Below are 19,510 nucleotides of genomic sequence, written 5' to 3'. Positions count from 1 at the left end.
GTGCCCAGATTCTTCAGGAGAGAAACGGAAACAATTCTCTTTTCCAGGGTCACACTTATAAATCCTTCTCTACACGATTCCTAGAAAGAACAACTTTGCTTCAAGACCTGGCCGTCGTTCATATCGATATGAAAGTTTTCCTCAACTGGCCATCATTGAGCAACTGTAGTCTATTTTAAAAGATTTAAGAGGAGGGGGAAGGGTAAGCTGGGACGAAGCGAGCGAGTGGCATAGACATAGACACACTACCAAACGTAAAATAGATAGCTAGTGGGAAGCAGCTGCAGAGCACGTGAGATCAGTTCCGTGCTTTGTGACTACCTAGAGGGGTGGGGTAGGAAGGGTGGGAGGGAGACGCAAGAGGGAGGGGATATGGGGATGTATGTATATGTATAGCTGATTCACTTTGTTATACAGCAGAAACTAACACACCATTGTAAAGCAATTACACCCCAATAAAGCTGTTAAAAAATAAAATAATAAGCTACAAGGATATATTGTACAGCACAGGGAATATAGTCAATATTTTATAATAACTTTAAATGGAGTAAAATCTCTAAAAATTTTGAATCACTATGTTGTACACTTGAAACTAATATAACATTGTAGGGCTTCCCTGGTGGCACAGTGGTTAAGAATCCGCCTGCCAATTCAGGGGACACGGGTTCGAGCCCTGGTCCGGTAAGATCCCACATGCCGCGGAGCAACTAAGCCTGTGTGCCACAACTACTGAGCCTGCGCTCTAGAGCCCGAACTGTGCAACAAGCCACCGCAATGAGAAGCCCGCACACTACAAGGAAGAGTAGCCCCCGCTCGCCGCAACTAGAGAAAGCCAGCGTTCAGCAAAGAAGACCCAATACAGCCAAAATAAAATAAATAAAATAAATTTTTTAAAAGAAACGAATATAACGTAAATCAACTACACCTCAATTAAAGATTTTTAAAATAAGAAAAAAAAAAAATTTAAGACCCTGGTTTTCCTCCTCTGTAGAAAGGAATTGAACTAGAGAAACTATTTAAGGTTCTTCCAGCCCTAAAATGCAGGAATGCCATAATTTCCAGATTCAAAGAACGACCCCTTGCAAATTCAAGCAAAGCACGCGCTGCATATTTCGAAGCAACCCTTCGGGATAATATGACATGCGCAGTCCCAGCCGCTTTACACGCAGCCCCGTGCCTCGTTATGCGAAGCAAACACAAAGCGTGCTAACCCACAGAGCGGGGAAATACAAATGGTTTTCCCCTTCTGTGTTTCTCCCTTCAGAAAAACACCCATAATTTTACAGTTGCCTACGTTTATTCTTCTTATTTTGAGTCGACCCATTTGCATCGCTCAGATTAGAAAATCTAATAACCCCTCTGTAGGCTAACAAGCACTCAAAAAAAAAAAAAAAAAAAAAACCCACACGATTTTTAATCACTGGTGAATTTCCACCCACGGCTTCTGCATACAATCCTAAAGGGGAAGCTTTAGTTTTCAGCTCACAATTCACGTGTCACAACAGCATCCTTCCTGCCGAGCAACCACCAAGGCAAACACTGCACATACTGGCCACCGCTGTTCCAAAGACAGAATCCCCATCAACACCGGTCCACGGCTGAGGTTGGCACGGCATAAAAAGTATGAGAAACTAGACTTGCGTCCACCACGTTCTCTCCAAAGAGCCAGGGGACTGCACATACATTTAATGTTAGGTGACCGGGAAAGCATACAGATTCCCGCAGAGACTACAGACCAGAGAAAGTGAGGCAAGGCGCATACCAGCCCCCTGACCGGAGTCCAAGCTGATCAGGGCATGAGAGCCTCTCCACTTACCCAGCATAGCGGCTGCTGTAAAGATGGCTGTGCCCTGGGTGCAGAATCTTCAAAAAGAGCAAGCAAAGAGGCAGAAAAGCAGCTCTCCGGCTGCTGGGCTTCCCGAGGAACTTCATAGTGCGAGGATGAGAGGGGCTGAAAGTTCTTCCCGCAGTCACCGTCACCCGAGGCTGGAGGTGGCTCCCAGCGCGCCCTCCACCCAGCGCACGGTCCCTGGGAGAGGGTGGGGAGCGGGCTCAGGAGGGAGCAAAATGTGACACTTCTTTTCCAGCCTCAGAGAAAAAAAAAAAACAGTTCAAGCAGCTGAGGGAGGGAAGTTGCTGTTCAGACTTGGTCTTGGGACGAGAAGCAGCAGCTTCTGCCCACACACAGCCCTGCCCAGCCCCGCGCTGAGCTCCAGGCTCCCCTCGAAGGGGCTGGGCCTCCCCGTGCTGACTCACCGCAGGGGTTTGCTGGGTGTCGCTTCATTAGGGTAACTCCTCTTTTTGTCCTGTTTTTTGGGGCTTTTTTTTTTTTTTGGCTCTTCAACTTTTGGCCCCTAACTTTTTTGGACAACCTTCCTCCTCCCCTAATTGCAAAAGACTTGTTTGAGGACGAGCTAAACACGCAGGCATAGAACATTCCAGGCTTCGTGTTTTGATCTACCATGGCAAATTTCAACACGGAGTCCACATTCTGAAATGCACAGTGAACAGTCTTGATGATCTGTGGCCCCTGGGTGTGGCCAGCCAGGCCTGGTGCCCGCTCCTACCTGCACCGGGACGGGCAGCTGCTTCCCTGGGCTTCCCTGTGCCCCTGTGCTGATTCCATGGCGGCGGCATCCAGACCTGCGGCTATTTCAAAGGTTCTCATGGAGGAACTGGAGGTCTCTGGGTGCTGAACCACCTTCCCTGCACATTTGGAATCACTTAGGGAGCTGGGCTATTTAAATCAGAATTCCTGGGGGTGGGATCATTTGTTGAAAAAGCCCCTCAGGTGATTCCAGTATTTAGCCCCCCTGCTGGTCTGGAGCGGGACTTGTCAAACTTGGCCCTGCATGCACATCACCTGGGGATCTCGTTAGAGCGCAGCTTCTGAGGCAGCAGGCTGGGGCCGGGGCCCGAGCGTCTGCATTTCTAACAAGCTTCCAGTTGATGCTTGTACGGCTGGTCCTTCAGCCACACTTTGAGGAGCAAGGCTTTACTTTAGAATGAGGTCTGCTTTTTCTTCTCTCTCTAACAGCTAGAGGGTGGAGGGAAACCTTGGAGCAAGCCAGTTCCTTCTTGTTTTACCAAGTTGGTGACGAAGAAGGCTTTTTGGCATTCACTTGCTTCTACCCCAATACACTGGAAAACCCATCTTGGGGGAGGATATGCTTTGCTCTAGTAAATAAGAACATTGTTATCTAGGGTGTCCCCTGCTCTCCGCCACGCCCAGTCCTGGTCGTGCTCTGGAAGATGGTGAGCCAGCGTCCCTCTATCACACTCACTCATTTACTTCTCAAATTTCCTGAAGAGTTGTGACCAAGAACTCCTGTACCTTCTAACATGATAGCCAGAGCCTCTGGTAGAAGGCACCAAATCTTTCCCCATGTTCTCCACCTGGGGAGGTGAGTTTGAGTCCTGTGAGTTTGGTCCATAACAGCTGAAATGCTTTTCATCTGAGATGATTCTCTAAAGTTTTCTACAACTACCCCAGGATTTAATCTCTTCTCCGCATCCCCTTCCCTAACACCCAGTATGTCAGCTCCTGTAGGGCACAGCACTTCAATTTTAAGTGTTTGTCTGCTTTCCTCACAAGGCTGCCTTCTCCTTGAATGCAGAGCTATATCCCTTTCATCTTTGTACGACTGCCTTTTCTCTCCTAGAGGGAACAGTGTTCACTGAAGGAATGATCAACCGTGTTTGTTGAGTGAGTGCCGAACCTGGGAAGGGATTCATTCAACAAACATTTACTCTGTGGTCTCTGTATCCGGATAGAGGAGAGGCCACCTGGGCAGCCGAGAGCTGTATGGGTGCCTTTGAGGAGTAGATGTGCCCAGGCCTCCTGTTTTTTTTTCTTCTTTGTTTATATTGTTGTTTTCTTCCTTCCTGACTTCCTGGCCTAGAGCTTTGGTCTTTGTGAACTGGCGAGGCTGTGCTGCAAGGCTCACAGGGATGTTTCCTGGGGCCTTTTCTACAAGGCCAAGAAAGCCTATACAGCAGTCCATGAGCTGTTGAAATGAGAGGTTACTGTGTAAATAAAACACTTCATCTCATTGCATTTCGTTATGTCAGAGCAATGTATAAATCTGTCATATTATATCACAACATTAAACCAGGAATGTACAGTCTCGGACTGGGGATTAAGCTCATTCTCAAATCATCCTGAAGGGTTGGATCCAGCGAACATGTTTAGCAAAGGCTCTCCAGACTCTGAGACCAAGGTAATAATTTCCTGGGCCATCAAAAATGCAAAACACCCTGGAGACATCCTATAACCTTCCTAAAAATTTCAGATCAAAGAGAGGTTCTCAAACAATAGAAGCCATTCCTAACAATCTTCCTCTGCTTTTCTAAGGACCAGGTTATCTGATCAGACTTCCCTTGGAGTAGATAAGCACCCATAAAATGAGTGATAAATGGAGTCCATTTAGCAAGTGGGAGGAGAAGAGAATGGTTTTTTATAGATGGATTCAAAGATAAAAGTTCCATTTTTAAGGCACTGAGAGGGAGTGAATTATTAAACCAGTTAGAGACTCAGAGATGGAAAGATGAGACATTCTATTTATCGGCTATGCCTTTGTCATATTTTGGTGGAAGAGTGAACTTTATTAAAAGAAATATTATCCTGCAGAGAAAAAAGGAAACTACAGTGGGGAAAGGAAAACATCATCCTTGACTTGGGTCCATTGTGGTGGATGATTAGATCATTTTTAATGTCTCTTCCAGATCTGGAATTCTGTGATGCATGGGGGAAGGTTTTGCAAATCCCTTTCTTAGGGATGCGAGCGAGAGCCACGTACATGAATTTTGGTAAAGACCTCATGAGAAGGTGGATGGGTGGGTTTGGGCTTTGCGGTACAAGCAACCCTCCCCTCGCAGTTGGTTTTGTGCTCAGGCCTCAGCGTCTTATTGACAGAGACCTTATTGCTGTTGTCTCTTCTATGGCTTCCTGCCATTGTTCCCACAGGTGAGGAAAGAGCAAATGTGAAATTAGGTTACTGCCTTATGCAATCTTGGCAATTCTGTAAGGAATGTTCTGAAGCTTCCTTTAACAACACATCACTAACAGTTCCCTCCCAACCTCGTTCAGCACCGTCTTGCCCCTCTGGGTTTTTGTTTTGTTTTTATTTATTTATTTTTGGCTGTGTTGGGTCTTTGTTGCTGCGTGCGGGCTTTCTCTAGTTGCGGCGAGCGGGGGCTACTCTTTGTTGCGGTGCACGGGCTTCTCATTGCGGTGGCCTCTCTTGTTGCGGAGCACGGGCTCTAGGCACGCGGGCTTCAGGAGTTGTGGCGCTCGGGGTTAGTTGCTCCGCGGCATGTGGGATCTTCCCAGACCAGGGCTCGAACCCTGCCTTGGCAGGTGAATTCTTAACCACTGCGCCACCAGGGAAGCCCGCCCCTATGTTTTTAATCTTTCTCTTGTCAACTATCCACATTTCTCTCTTCCTCAGACACAAGCTACTTCTCCTCTTCTTCCTTTCCTCTCTTTCCTCCTCCTCCCTCCCCCTCCCCTCCTCCCCTTCCTCTTTCCCCTCCCCCTTCCCCCTCCCTCTCCCCCTCCTCCTCCTTCTTCTCCTTCTCCTCCCTTCTCCTTCTTTTTCTTCTTTTTTCCTGGCTTCTCAAAAGCACACTCTTGAACCCTGACAATTTGCTTTCCATCCCTGTCACCCCGATGAAGCATCCTCTTTTTTCTTAATGTTCTTTTTCTTTCAAAAATTGAGGTATAATTGACATAACATTATGTTAGTTTCAGGTGTATGACATGATAATTAAATATATGGTATATTACTAAACCATCACCATAATAAGTCTATTTAACACGTAGTTACAAATTTTTTTTTCTTGTGATGAGAACGTTTAAGATCTACTCTCTTAGCAACTGTCAAATATGCAATACCCTATTATTAACTATAGTCAGCGTACTGTACATTACATCCCCATGACATTTATTTTATAACTTGAAGTTGGGACTTTTTGACCTGCCTCTGGCAACCACAAATGTGTTCTCTGTATCCGTAGAGCTTTTTTTTTTTTTTAGATTTGACATATAAGTGAGATCATACAGTATTTGTCTTGCAACTTTCTCTTAAAGATCAGTGGTGATCTCCAAGTGGAAAAGCTTTTGTTCACAGCCCGTTCTGCATCTGTGCAGTTTCTAAGGCTGTTTACCAACTCCTATTTGAAACTCTCTTTTCTCTTGGGGTGAGGGACATTGACTTCTTCTGTTCCTCTCCTTCCTAGGGTTCCGTCTCTCTTTTTTGCCTGCTTAAAAAGGTAGATGCTTTATGAGGGTCTTTGTTTTGCCCTCTCCTCTTCTTGATGCATTGTGGACAGAAAGGGGTGAGCAGTTTCATGGAAGAGATGGACTTGATTTGGGTCTGGAAGAGAGGGAAGGATTTGGCTGGATGGGGATATGAATGCTGGATAGAGATGGTCATTATTTTTAAGGAAACATTGTAAACAAACTCATGGTCCCTAACTTTGTGACACTTTATGCCAGTGGAGAGGCTGGGCAGATAAATAAACACATCATTACACTTGGTGGTTTAATTAATTATATAGAAACAAATCACAGATGCTGTGAAAAAAAAGTGCCGAGGGAATGGATCACATGTGGAGGGTGTCATGAGGAAGTAAACATTTAAGCGAAACATGAGAAGGAGCCAGCTCTACCAAGAAAAGGGGAGTAGTGTGCAGGGAGTGAGGGCCAGAGACAAGACCACTGCAGGCACAGGGAACAGCATATGCAAAGAAGTCCCGTTCAGAATTTACTGTCCTTCCTTAAGTCAAGACAGGATAGAGAGTGACATTCAGGCTCCCAGTGTGGCATTTACGGCCCTTGAAAACTTTCTAATTTTTATCTTCTTCAATATTCCCTGAATATTCTGCAACTTCTCCTTCCTCTGGGTTTTCCTTCCTCTTGTGACGGCCACGTCCCTCACACAAGGAGTCTTGCTCACTCAGGTGAAAGAGCAATTTGAAGAACAAGTGTGATTGATGGACAAGACTATTATTATGTTTTAGGCCCCTGTAATTATATTACAAATGTGTTTTATAGAATTTATGGAGTAAAACCAAAGTTTTTTAATGTAGGAAGGTGGGAATGAGGAGTCCTATTCGCTGCTTCCAAGCAGCAAAGCAGACTTCTCCCTCCATCTTCTCCGTCTCTGCTTTTCCTTCTTTCTCTCCCTCCTTCTCTCCCTTGCTCCCTCCTGCTTCCCCTTCCTTCCTGATACCTGTCTCCAAGGCGATTATGAAGAAATGAGGTAGAGAAAACATAGATAAGAATACTTTAGAAATTACCATTCTGAACGACAGAAAAAGGATGTCTGTGTTACACCATTTGTGATATTAGTGTTCTAATGCAAATTAAGAGGCATTTGAGCTGGATGGAGCATGAGAGAGAGCTTAAGAAAGTTTGATTAGGATAAAGTCAAAAGCAATAATAAACAAAGGATTGCGGAACCACTCTCCAGTCTGTTTGCCTCGGGCAGTGAAAGATGATTTAAAAAAAAAAGAGACAAAAACAAATAAGAATGGAAACAGTAACAGTGAAAAAGATTCAATTTTAAAAAGACTAAGGGGGGGGGGTGGAAATTTCAGGTGTAACAAAGATCGAAGAATAGGTGATAGAACTTGTTTTAAGAAAGAAAAGCTGTCTTGAGGAATGAGAGAAGTCAGGCAGACAGCAGTGTTCCACCTTCAGACGTATTAGATGCTCAGATGTGAAGAGATGAGAATATTGTCTTAGTGCTGAAGGACAGGGAAAGAGTAAAGAGAAGAATAAAGGAGCTCTATTCCAGCTGGCTTGTAGAGATAAGTGTCCTTTCAGTGTCTCTAAAATTCCAAGAAAACAGGGAGCTTGAACTAATAATACTTTCAATATGCTACAATTAAAATAAAATGTACTCTTGCAGAAACTAACTCAGAAACATTTTAAGAATCCAAGTTGATGTAACTAAGGTAAACCTTTGGCAAATAAGACTAGCTGAATAATTTTGGTATAATAAAAAAACCAATATTTTCTCTGATTTATCAATGTCAAGTATAATGTAAAAGCACATTTTTATTCTATTTGGACATGCTTTCTCTAAACTTATGCAGGTGTACTGATTGGTTATGAAAAATGCCACTTTTTCTACAACTAAATTGAATTATTATTTTGACAGATGCTTTATTTTAATAGGAATCATGTTTTGTAGTATGTCAGCTTGAAGATAATTTCCAAGATCTTTAGGGAATTTAATAATAAAATGACAACCAATTGAAAAATTGGCAAAGGATCTGACTTGACATTTCTCCAAAGAACATATACAAATGGACAATAAGCATATGAAAAAGATGCTCAACGTCATTAGTCATTAAGGAACTGCAGATCAAAACCACCATGAGATACAAGTTCATGTGCACCAAGATGGCTAGAATCAAATACACAATAATGAGTGTTGGTGAGAATGTAGAGAATCTGGAACCCTCAGCTACTGCTGGTCTGAATGTAAAATAATGCAGCTGCTGTGGAAAACAGTTCTGTAGTTCTTCAAAAATTAAATGTACAGTTACCTTGTGATCTAGAAATTCCACCCCTAGGTTCCACTCAGGAAAATTCAAAACATATTTTCATACCAAAACTTGTATACAGATGGTCATAGCAGTATTATTCATAACAACCAAAAAGTGGAGACAACCCATATGTCCACCAACTGATGAACAGATAAACGAAATGTGGTATATCCATACAATGAAATACTATTTGGCCCTAAAAGGCATGAGATACTGATACTTGCTCTAGGATGGATGAACCTTGAAAACAATATGCTAAGAGAAAGGAGCCAGACACTAAAAGCCACATGTTGTATATTCTATTTATGTGAAACGTCCAGAATAGGTAAAACATAGAGACATAACGTATATTAGCAGTTGCTGAGATAGAGGGGAAAGGGAATTATAGAGAATGACTGCTAATGGGTATGGGTTTTCTTTTTGGGGTGATGAAAATATTCTGGGTAATGGTGATGGTTGTACAATCTTGTGAATATACTAAAAACCACTGAATTGTACACAATAAAATGGCTAATTTTGGGGCTTCCCTGGTGGCGCAGTGGTAAGAATCCGCCTGCCAATGCAGGGGACACGGGTTCGAGCCCTGGTCCGGGAAGATCCCAAATGCCGCAGAGAAACTAAGCCCGTGCGCCACAACTACTGAGCCTGCGCTCTAGAGCCCGCGAGCCACAACCGCTGAAGCCTACACACCTAGAGCCCGTGCTCCGCAACAAGAGAAGCCACCGCAATGAGAAGCTCGCGCACCGCAACGAAGAGTGGCTCCCGCTCGCCACAACTAGAGAAAGCCGGCACGCAGCAATGAAGACCCAACGAAGCCAAAAATAAATTAATTAAATAAATTTTAAAAAAAGAGAGAACTGTAAAGATGATTTATAGAAAAAAAAGGCTAATTTTATGGTATGCGAATTATATCTCAATTTTAAAAAAAGAACTCTAGGGAATTTGAATCCTTAGACTGATTAAATAGAGCTAATTGATGGATAATCACTGGACACCTAAATTATTTCAAAGTAAGATAAACCCCTGAAACACTGATCACTGAGCATAATTTTATGTTTATATGCTTTTGCTTTTAACATGCTACAGATAAGCTATATCTTTCATTAATTTCTGCCACTTTCAGAAGGGATATAAAGTTGTAGCAAGTGTGTGTCTTTAGAAAGTTGTGTTAGATGTATTTATGAGTTCTCCTTGTTGGCTAAAACGCTGATTGGTGACAGGCAATTCTCCATTATCTACTTTGAAGTTTTCTCTATGAAATAGAAGTTGGTCACTTTGGTTCGGTTTAAAGTTACAATTAATATTGGTGTTTGAGACTACTCTAGGAGCAACAGTGTCAGAGAAAATACGACAACAAATGTGCTTCTATTTTTCAAAGAAAAGAATAGTTTTCCCCTAAAATAGTACTCCTCTGTCATTTTTCCTTTTTTCTTTTTTTGTTCTTCAAACCCATTTACACTCTTAAAACTTATTGAGGACTCCGAAGAGTTTATGGGGGTTGTAGCTACTGGTACTGACTGTACTGGAAATTGAAACTGAGAACCTTTAAAAATGCTTCTTTATTGACTACTTGAAGGTAGTAATGATGAAAGCATCCTATGCTAATAACATCTTCTGAAATTAGTTCTCGTGGTCTCACAGGATTTGTCCTCAAGTGCCAGCCAGTATGTTCCAGAAAACTAAAGAGCGCAAGGAAAGGCAAAGCTTGGAATGTAAATTTTATTTGCCTTGGTTTATAATACCTGAGTCTGAAAAGCTATGGAATGTGTTAATGGCTTAGCAAATTTGCTCAATGTTGATGAAATTGCTTCCTTGATTTACCATTTATGGCTTTCACTTACAATATGAAGGACAATATGAAGGGTTAATCTTTCAGTGTCATCTACCTAAATAGCAAAGATTGTCTTATCAGAGTAACTTTCTGTGCTTTAGGCTGACTTTGTCACATCCTGGCTTATTTAAGAAAACAACAAAAAAGAGAAGAATTCTCACTTCTGAAAGAGCTAACATTTTTACAATTATGTTACCTTCAATGTTTATTTTTAATTTTTTGTCACTTCAATTAAATAGGTAACAAGTACTGTTTCTCAGGCACCCACTTAATCAAGTGTCTATATCTCCTCTGATATTTTTTATTTTGTCTTCCCAAAATCAGACAGTATAGAACAAGAACAACAAAAAGTAAAACTCTCAGGATATCTTTTGTATATAAAACTGTATTTATGATTCCCAGAGGGCCCCTGCAAAATCACAAAGATGTGTTCTTTCACCGTGTAAAGCACTAGAAATAATTAGGTTTAAGAAAAATCTATATTCCTATTGATGGGTTGCATGAGAAGAGATGTCAAATCAAAAGAGATGTGTATCCTACCCTAAATAAAATTTTTATGAGTAAAATATTATTAATATAAATATTTCAGAAACTGCATCCTATTTGGGAGGTTCCTGGGAATGTGTCAATGCCCTTGTGGTCCATGACATGTTTCTATTTATCAAAGTCTTGGTGCGGTTTTGATTGATGACATTAGGCATCAACAGTAAAGTGTTGTTAGTCATAAATTTCAGTTATTATTTAAAATGCTTATTGGCCACAAGTTTATTCTTCATTTGAATCTGACATCTTCTGGGCCAGTGGCTCTGGGGATGTATATACATCAGATGCATGCATGAGGTTTTATAAAAATACAGATGTCTAGACTCTACTCCAGACTTACTAAATCACTTTACTTAATAATCTTGGGATATCTTAGCATATGCTTTGCATATTATTGGTATGTTATGTGTATTATTTCTCAGGATTATTATTTTATATATTGCAATTATTTCCTCTGTAAAAAGTACATTCTAATTTTATAAATCAGATGTAACATTTCACTAACTTCTTTGAAAATAGGCTTAATCATGGTCCTTAAGAGACATTTTACCGAAGTGTTTTGAAATGGCTTTATTATCTTGTTCTTCACGCCACGTGTACAACCAAATTTGCTTGTCAGTTGCATCATCCTTGTTTTGGACATTCATCACACCTTTCACATTGGAAACGTATCAGTAATAAATTAACCACAACTATTTGAATCTCTGTTATCTACAGATAGTTTTTGTATTATTCTGATGCTTTTTTGCTGTAGGTATGACAGTTTGAAAAGTTGCCAATAATGACAGAAAACAGTGAGTTTGATCTTATTTCCTCCTTCACATCAGAACCTGGGCAGTCTTCTCCCAGCTTCTGCCCTAACCACCTCATCGTCCAGTTCTATGCTGGTCCCGTTCCTTTCCCTGCCCAAAGTTCTCCATATTAACTGGCTTATTCCTTTTCTCCCTTGTTCGGGGACTGTCTTCTTTTTCTCTTTCTTTTGTTTCTTCTCCCTCCTGTTCCTGATGATTAGTTTATTATTTTATCTACCCCTTCTCTCTGATCAGGGTTCTCTCTTTTTTTTTTTTCCAGGTCTTTCCTTTCCAATTGCCACCCCAATTCCTAGCTGTCAGCCCCCCCTCTACTAATCTCTGAATCCTCCTATCAAGTCAGGTCACTCCCATCCGATTTCCCACCTGATTTTGTCCACATTTCCTTCAGTATAAACTCCTTATTGCATCATAAGCAAACTCTTTGTCCAGAATGCATTTCTAACTCCATTTTACCTGCTTGATAGAGCAGAAAACACTCACACAATGTTAGTGAAACTGTTTCTGAGTTGCTCTGCGGACTGGGGGTTCCCAAGTTGAAAATCAATCTGGTGCTTCCCTAAGTGCTTTAAGTGCTTTTCTGAATTAAAGGAAAGCATCAAATATCCAACCAGAATTTCAACACAAAAGTTAACAGCTGGTGTATAAAGAATCTCCTAGAGCCTCTTATCTGAGTTAGGCCTTCTTTATTGAACTTTATTTGAAACAGGCAACTTGGCATTAAACTCACAGCTGCAAGTTTTCTAGGAGGGAGAAAAAAAACCAGTCTGGATAGGGTTACATCAGCTACAAGAGAAAGAAAACCTATCTGTGACCTTATTCTGCAGGCAGTCTGACGTGGTGGCAGAAATCGCTTTTCGTACTGCTTGGGAAGCATCCCTACAAATTGTCGCTGGGATTGAGAGTGACTTTTTACTGGCTTCTTTCAGTTGGTGCCTTTTGGGGTCTGGCCCACCATTTGGAGGCATAAGTCTCATTCTTAGAGACTTTTTTTGCTTTTGTGCAACAGATGCTGAGCAGAAACAAGTACCTACTTAATTTTGTTATAAGGACCAAAAATTTTGGTGCACCAAATGTAATTTGTAATGTAAATTTTTTTCAACTGTAATTACGTCTGCCAGCGCAACCCTTTAATAACAAGCACCTAGTTTACAATTATGCTGTCCACATAATTTGCTAGTTGCACACTGATTTCCACCCCCTCCCTCCCCTTAAACCCTCTCTCTTCCCACAAGCTTCCTCAACTTAATTTATACTGAGAAAGCTTTTGATACACTGGGCATTTTTCTAAACTAGTGTGTCCCAAACTTTGCTGCACATTAGATTCAGCTGGGGAACTTTAAAAATTCCTAATCAGGGTGTCTGGGGGAGGGAGCCAAGTGTCACCACTTTTGAAAGATTCTCAGGTGATTCCAAAATGAAGCAAAGCTTGGAAACCATTGTTCTAAGTGATTTATCTACATCAACTCGCTGTCTTGGCTCTTCCCACTCAGAGTTATCAGACTACCCCAGATCACGTGGGTTCGTCAGTCTGGTTCTCTGTACTTATCTCGTGTGTCATAGATGATAACTTATCGTCCTTAATCTATTCACTCTTCTCACTTGTCTTCCAGGAACTACACTTGCACCCTGATTTTCTCTTAGCCTCTGTTTATAGCTTCCGTTCTCCTTCCTGTCCTGAAAATATGGATATGCTCCAGAATTCAGACCTTCTTCATCTCTTACTTACCTTACACTTACCCCCTTGATGATCTCACCCAGTCTTATGACTGAAAATACCATCTATATGCTGACAATTCTCATATTCCCAGATTTGTATTTCTAGCTCCAAATTTTCTCTTAAATTCCAGATTCCTAAGTCCAACTCTATTCAACATCTCTGCTTGGATGTCTAATAGTCATGATGGTTGACACAGCCAAAACAGAATGTATGGTTCTTTTCTAATTACCCCTCCAATTACTCTTTCTACAGAAGTTTCCATTTGAGTTGATGACTACTCCATTCTTTTTTTTTTTTTTTTTTAATTTTATAGCTACTTTATTTTATTTATTTATTTATTTATTTTTGGCTGTGTTGGGTCTTGGGTTCGTGCGAGGGCTTTCTCTAGTTGCGGCAAGCGGGGGCCACTCTTCATCGCGGTGCGGGGACCGCTCTTCATCGCGGTGCGCGGGCCTTTCACTATCGCGGCCCCTCCCGTTGCGGGGCACAGGCTCCAGACGCGCAGGCTCAGTAGTTGTGGCTCACGGGCCCAGTTGCTCCGTGGCATGTGGGATCTTCCCAGACCAGGGCTCGAACCCGTGTCCCCTGCATTGGCAGGTGGATTCTCAACCACTGCGCCACCAGGGAAGCCCCTACTCCATTCTTTGAGCTGCTCAGATGAAAAAGAAAGCACCCTCGACCCCTCTTTCTCTGAGCACGTTGAATCTGCCAGATAATCCTGTTGGCTCTACTCTTCAGTGTCTCCAGAATCCAAGCACCTCTGACCACTTCCGCTGATACCACCCTGCTGTGAGCTACCATCATCTCTCACCTACATCACTGCAAGCACCTCCTCACTCTTCCCCCTGCGCCTATCATGCCTCCCTGCAGTCTCTTAGTACAGCCCCTGGGGTGGTCCTTAAAGACACAGTTCAACCCTGTCACTCCTCTGCGTGGCTTTCCACTTAACTTACGGTAAAACCCAAGATTCTTAGGACGACCTTCAAGGCCCATGTGATTTAGTTCCCAGTCACCTCTCTGACCTCATCACCAACAACTCCCCACCCTGCTCAGCATGCAGCAGTATGGTTAGGCTGAATAATGGCCCCCAAAGAGGTCCATGTTTGAATTCCTTGAAGCCTGTGAATGTTACTCAGTGTAGCAAAAGAAACTTTGCAGATGGAATTAAGTTAAAGATCTTGAGATGAGGAGATCATCTTGGATTATCTGGGTACGCCCAATGTAATCACAAGTTTCCTTACATGAGGGAGGCAGGAGAGTTACACTGACGAAATGAAGATGTGATAATGGAAGCAAGAGGTTGTAACAGGACTTGGGAAAGTTACTAATCTGGCAAACCTCAGTATCATCATCTGTAACGTGGCAAATGTAATACCCACCTCACAGGGTCATTCTGAAGACAAAGTGAGAAAAGCCTTGTATGTTTGTCATTTGAAGTGATATGTAAAATTTCCTATTTACATTTCATTAATTTCATCTTATTTATTTTGGACCCAATTTTCCACCAATCTGGGGAAAAAGGCAAAAATCTTTTAAAGTACTTATTGTAACTTAATGAGATAATCATGCAATTGAGATTTATGTGCCGGTGTTCATTCAGGTCATGGACAACACTACAGAAAAGAACTAGACCAGATATGAAACTCCTTAAACCTCTAAGTGGATTCTTATCCATATTTAATATTATTCAACCATTTATGAATTCACCTACACTGAGTATGCAAATATGCCCTTGGTCCATGAGGGTTTGTTTTTTTTTTGAGGAGCTTTTAAACTGCATAACTAAAATCCTATTATATAGTGTCTGTGACCACTCCTTAACTGCTGGTTAGTTGGGCAGTTTTTTCCCTTAGTGAACCCACTTGGATTCTATGGATCACCTTGACCTTCTATCAGTTTCCTAAGTATTGGCAAGCCATAAACCATTTTAGGATTTTGCCATATATATATTGATATACGAAATTTATTTTTTGGTAGTTTCTTGGGCTTACCTTTTGGAAGAGAAAGACATTTTTTTCCCCTCAAGTCTTAAGATTCCTCTCTATTTCTCTATGATTTCTCACTAGTAATCTATTTGGGTCCTTGACTGCACCTGCACATTCCTTTTATATCCTGAAATATAATACATCTTGGTCTGAAAGCATGATAACATTTACTGTGACCACATATTCTTTTACGCTTCTCTGTATCTTGGGGTTCAGTTCCCACTTAATGTTTGTCCTATCTGCACAGTTTGAAGATCATTCTTCTTAATAGACAAGGTAGAAATTGGGAACATTGCAAGATAATTTTGTACTCCCAGTTTTTTTAAGGCATCAGTTTCAATACAGAACTGGGAGTTCTATTTTCCAATATGACTACCAGATTTAATTTCACCGAGAAAAATTTTATGTTTTTCCCTATAAATTATATTTTTACTCATTAGATTTCATTTTCCTCCCTTGGCTTTATTTTTCTTTTATTAAAAAATTATAAAGCTTCATTTCACTTACCTTTTGGATCCTTTGTATGATAAGAGTGATTTAGGATTTTAGTATATAGCACTGGAGTTGAATTCATTCCCATATTTTAAGATATTCAGCTTCCTGACATGTGAAAATGTAAAATGTGTACCTGGCACAATTTTCAGGGGAAAAACTCACTGAAATGTGTTGATGTTCCTTTTTTTCAGCTTCAGAAATAGCTGCCATGTGTTCCTGTACCCTGTGTGTGAAATACCCACCCTCCCCCTGCAGTGGTCTCTCAGGGCATCAGCTCTGTCTAGTGAACTAATTTCATTAACTGGATGGCCTGGTTTGTACTAAACAAGGAACTATGAAAATAAGGACAGAAAGAAAATTTCTTGTTAATTAGTTCACTCCAAAATTAATGTTCAGACAGTCAATATATGGCAGTAGACTGAAAGCAATTTCTCAATAACCTGTAACTTCCCTCTTTTTTGCTTCGTAAAGAGATATTCAGCTAGAAAAAGATTAATTACATGGGTGTCCTTCACTCTGTGGAAAGGAAACATCTAGAAAACTAATGCTTAAAAAGTGCTGATTTACATTATAATTGTGAAAATGTTACCACTGGGATCTCCATTTCTGACTGTCTTGTCCTTCTGCTTGGGGAAGGTAAAATGGTGTCACTTTTTTTTTTTTAATAGATCTTTATTGGAGTATAATTGCTTCACAATACTGGGCTAGTTTCTGTTGCTCAACAAAGCGAATCAGCCATATGCATACACGTGTCCCCATATCCCCTCCCTCTTGAGCCTCCCTCCCATCCTCCCTATCCCACCCCTCTAGGTCATCGCAAAGCACCGAGCTGATCTCCCTGTGCTATGCTGCTGCTTCCCACTAGCTATTTTACATTCGGTAGTGTATATATGTCGATGCTACTCTCACTTCCCCCCAGCTTCCCCCTCCCACCCCAAGTCATCAAGTCCATTCTCTATGTCTACCTCTTTATTCCTTACCTGCAACTAGGTTCATCAGTACCTTTTTTTTTTGTATTCCATATATATGCGTTAGCATACGGTATTTGTTTTCTGCTTTCTGACTTACTTCACTCTGTATGACAGACTCTAGGTCCATCCACCTCACTACAAATAACTCAATTTTGTTTCTTTTTATGGCTGAGTAACACTCCATTGTATATATGTGCCACATCTTCTTCATCCACTTATCTGTCGATGGACATCTAGGCTGGTTCCATGTCTTGGCTACTGTAAATAGTGCTGCAGTGAACATTGTGGTACATGTCTCTTTCTGAATTATAGTTTTCTCAGGGTATATGCCCAGTATACTGTTTTCCATAGTGATTGTATCAATTTACATTCCCACTAACAGTGCAGGAGGGTTGCCTATTCACCACACCCTTTCCAGCATTTATTGTTTCTAGGTTTTTTGATAATGGCCACTCTGACCAGTGTGAGGTGATACCTCATTGTAGTTTTGATTTGCATTTCTCTAATAATTAGTGATGTTGAGCATCTTTTCATGTGCCTCTTGTCCATCTGTATGACTTCCTTGGTGAAATGTCTATTTAGGTCTTCTGCCCATTTTTTTTTTTTTTATAAGATAAAGACCAATTTTTTTTTTTTTTAATTTATTTATTTTTGGCTGTGTTGGGTCTTCGTTTCTGCGTGAGGGCTTTCTCCAGTTGCGGCGAGCGGGAGCCACTCTTCATCGCAGTGCGTGGGCCTCTCACTATCGTGGCCTCTCTTGTTGCGGAGCACAGGCTCCAGATGCGCAGGGTCAGTAGTTGTGGCTCACGGGCCTAGTTGCTCCGCGGCATGTGGGATCTTCCAAGACTAGGGCTCGAACCTGTGTCTCCTGCATTGGCAGGCAGATTCTCAACCACTGCACCACCAGGGAAGCCCTTCTGCCCGTTTTTTAATTGGATTGTTTGCTTTTTTGATATTGAGCTCCTTGAGCTGTTTGTATATTTTGGAGATTAATCCTTTGTTGTTTCATTCGCAAATATTTTCTCCCATTCTGAGGGATGTCTTTTTGTCTTATTTATGGTTTCCTTTGCTGTGCAAAAGCTTTTAAGTTTAATTAAGTCCCATTTGTTTATTTTTGTTTTTATTTCCATTACTCTAGGAAGTGGGTCAAAAAAGATCTTGCTGTGGTTTATGTCAAAGAGTGTTTTTCCTATGTTTTTCTCTAAGAGTTTTATAGTGTCCAGCCTTACATTTAGGTCTTTTATCCATTTGGAGTTTATTTCTGTGTATGCTGTTAGGGAGTGTTCTAATTTCATTCTTTTACATGTAGCTGTCCAGTTTTCCCAGCACCACTTATTGAAGAGGCTGTCTTTTCTCCATTGTATGTTCTTACCTCCTTTGTCGTAAATTAGGTTACCATATGTGGGTGGGTTTATCTCTGGGCATTCTATCCTGTACCATTGATCTATATTTCTGTTTTTGTGTCAGTACCATACTGTCTTGATTACTGTAGCTTTGTGGTATAGGTTGAAGTCAGGGAGCCTGATTCCTCCAACTCCATTTTTCTAGATTGCTTTGGCTATTTGGGGTCTTTTGTGTTTCCATACAAATTGTAAAATTTTTTGTTCTAATTCTGTGAAGAATGCCATTGGTAGTTTGATAGGTATTGCACTGAATCTGTAGATTGCTTTGGGTAGTATAGTCATTTTCGCAATATTGATTCTTCCAATCCAAGAACATGGTATACTTCTCCATCTGTTTATGTCATCTTTGATTTCTTTCACCAGTGTTTTAAGTTTTCTGAATACAAGTCTTTCACCTCCTTAGGCAAGTTTATTCCTAATTATTTTATTCTTTTTGTTGCAATGGTAAATGGGAGTGTTTCCTTAATTTCTCTTTCTGATTTTTTGTTGTTGGTCTGTAGGAACACCAGAGGTTTCTGTGCATTAATTTTGTATCTTGCAACCTTACCAAATTCATTGATTAGTTCTAGTAGTTTTCTGGTAGCATCTTTAGGATTTTCTGTGTATAGTATCATGTCATCTGCAAACAGTGACAGTTTTACTTCTTCTTTTCCAATTTGTATTCCTTTTATTTCTTTTTCTTCTCTGATTGCTGTGGCTAAAACTTCCAAAACTATGTTGAATAATAGTGGTGAGAGTGGGCAACCTTGTCTTGTTCCTGATCTTAGTGGAAATGATTTCAGTTTTTCACCATTGAGGATGATGTTGGCTGTGGCTTTGTCATAAATGGCCTTTATTATGTTGAGGTAGGTTCCCTCTATGCCCACTTTCTGGAGAGTTTTTATCATAAATGGGTGTTGAATTTTGTCAAAACCTTTTTCTGCATCTATTGAGATGATCATATGGTTTTTATTCCTTAATTTGTTAATATGGTGTATCACATTGATTGATTTGCATATATTGAAGAATCCTTGCATCCCTGGGATAAATCCCACTTGATCATGGTGCATGATCCTTTTTATGTGTTCTTGGATTCTGTTTGCTGGTATGCTGTTCAGGATTTTTGCATCTATATTCATCAGTGATATTGGTCTATAATTTTCTTTTTTTGTGATATCTTTTTCTGGTTTTGATATCAGAGTGATGGTGGCTTCA

At 41.0% G+C, this 19,510-nt stretch overlaps 1 protein-coding gene and 1 long non-coding RNA gene across 2 annotated transcripts in view; one reads left to right on the top strand and one right to left on the bottom strand.

The window, feature by feature from the left end:
- The window catches only part of CPA6 (carboxypeptidase A6), a 275,444-nt gene extending 273,504 nt beyond the window's left edge, over window positions 1-1,940 (bottom strand). The window contains exon 1 of the mRNA XM_082363522.1: window positions 1,817-1,940. Within this exon, the coding sequence (XP_082219648.1) occupies window positions 1,817-1,932 (116 nt within the window). The 5' untranslated portion in view covers window positions 1,933-1,940. The remainder of the gene's footprint in view (window positions 1-1,816) is intronic.
- An 11,718-nt stretch (window positions 1,941-13,658) lies between these two features.
- On the top strand, window positions 13,659-15,088 carry LOC309614843. Its single transcript, XR_014236420.1, has 2 exons — window positions 13,659-13,728; window positions 14,087-15,088. It is a non-coding gene; the product is annotated as an uncharacterized lncRNA (long non-coding RNA).
- Window positions 15,089-19,510: the final 4,422 nt, after the last annotated feature.

This window comes from Balaenoptera borealis (assembly GCF_965194805.1).
Source record: "Balaenoptera borealis genome assembly, chromosome: 17".
NCBI classification, from domain to species: domain Eukaryota; kingdom Metazoa; phylum Chordata; class Mammalia; order Artiodactyla; family Balaenopteridae; genus Balaenoptera; species Balaenoptera borealis.
This window is presented reverse-complemented; position numbering and strand designations above follow the sequence as displayed.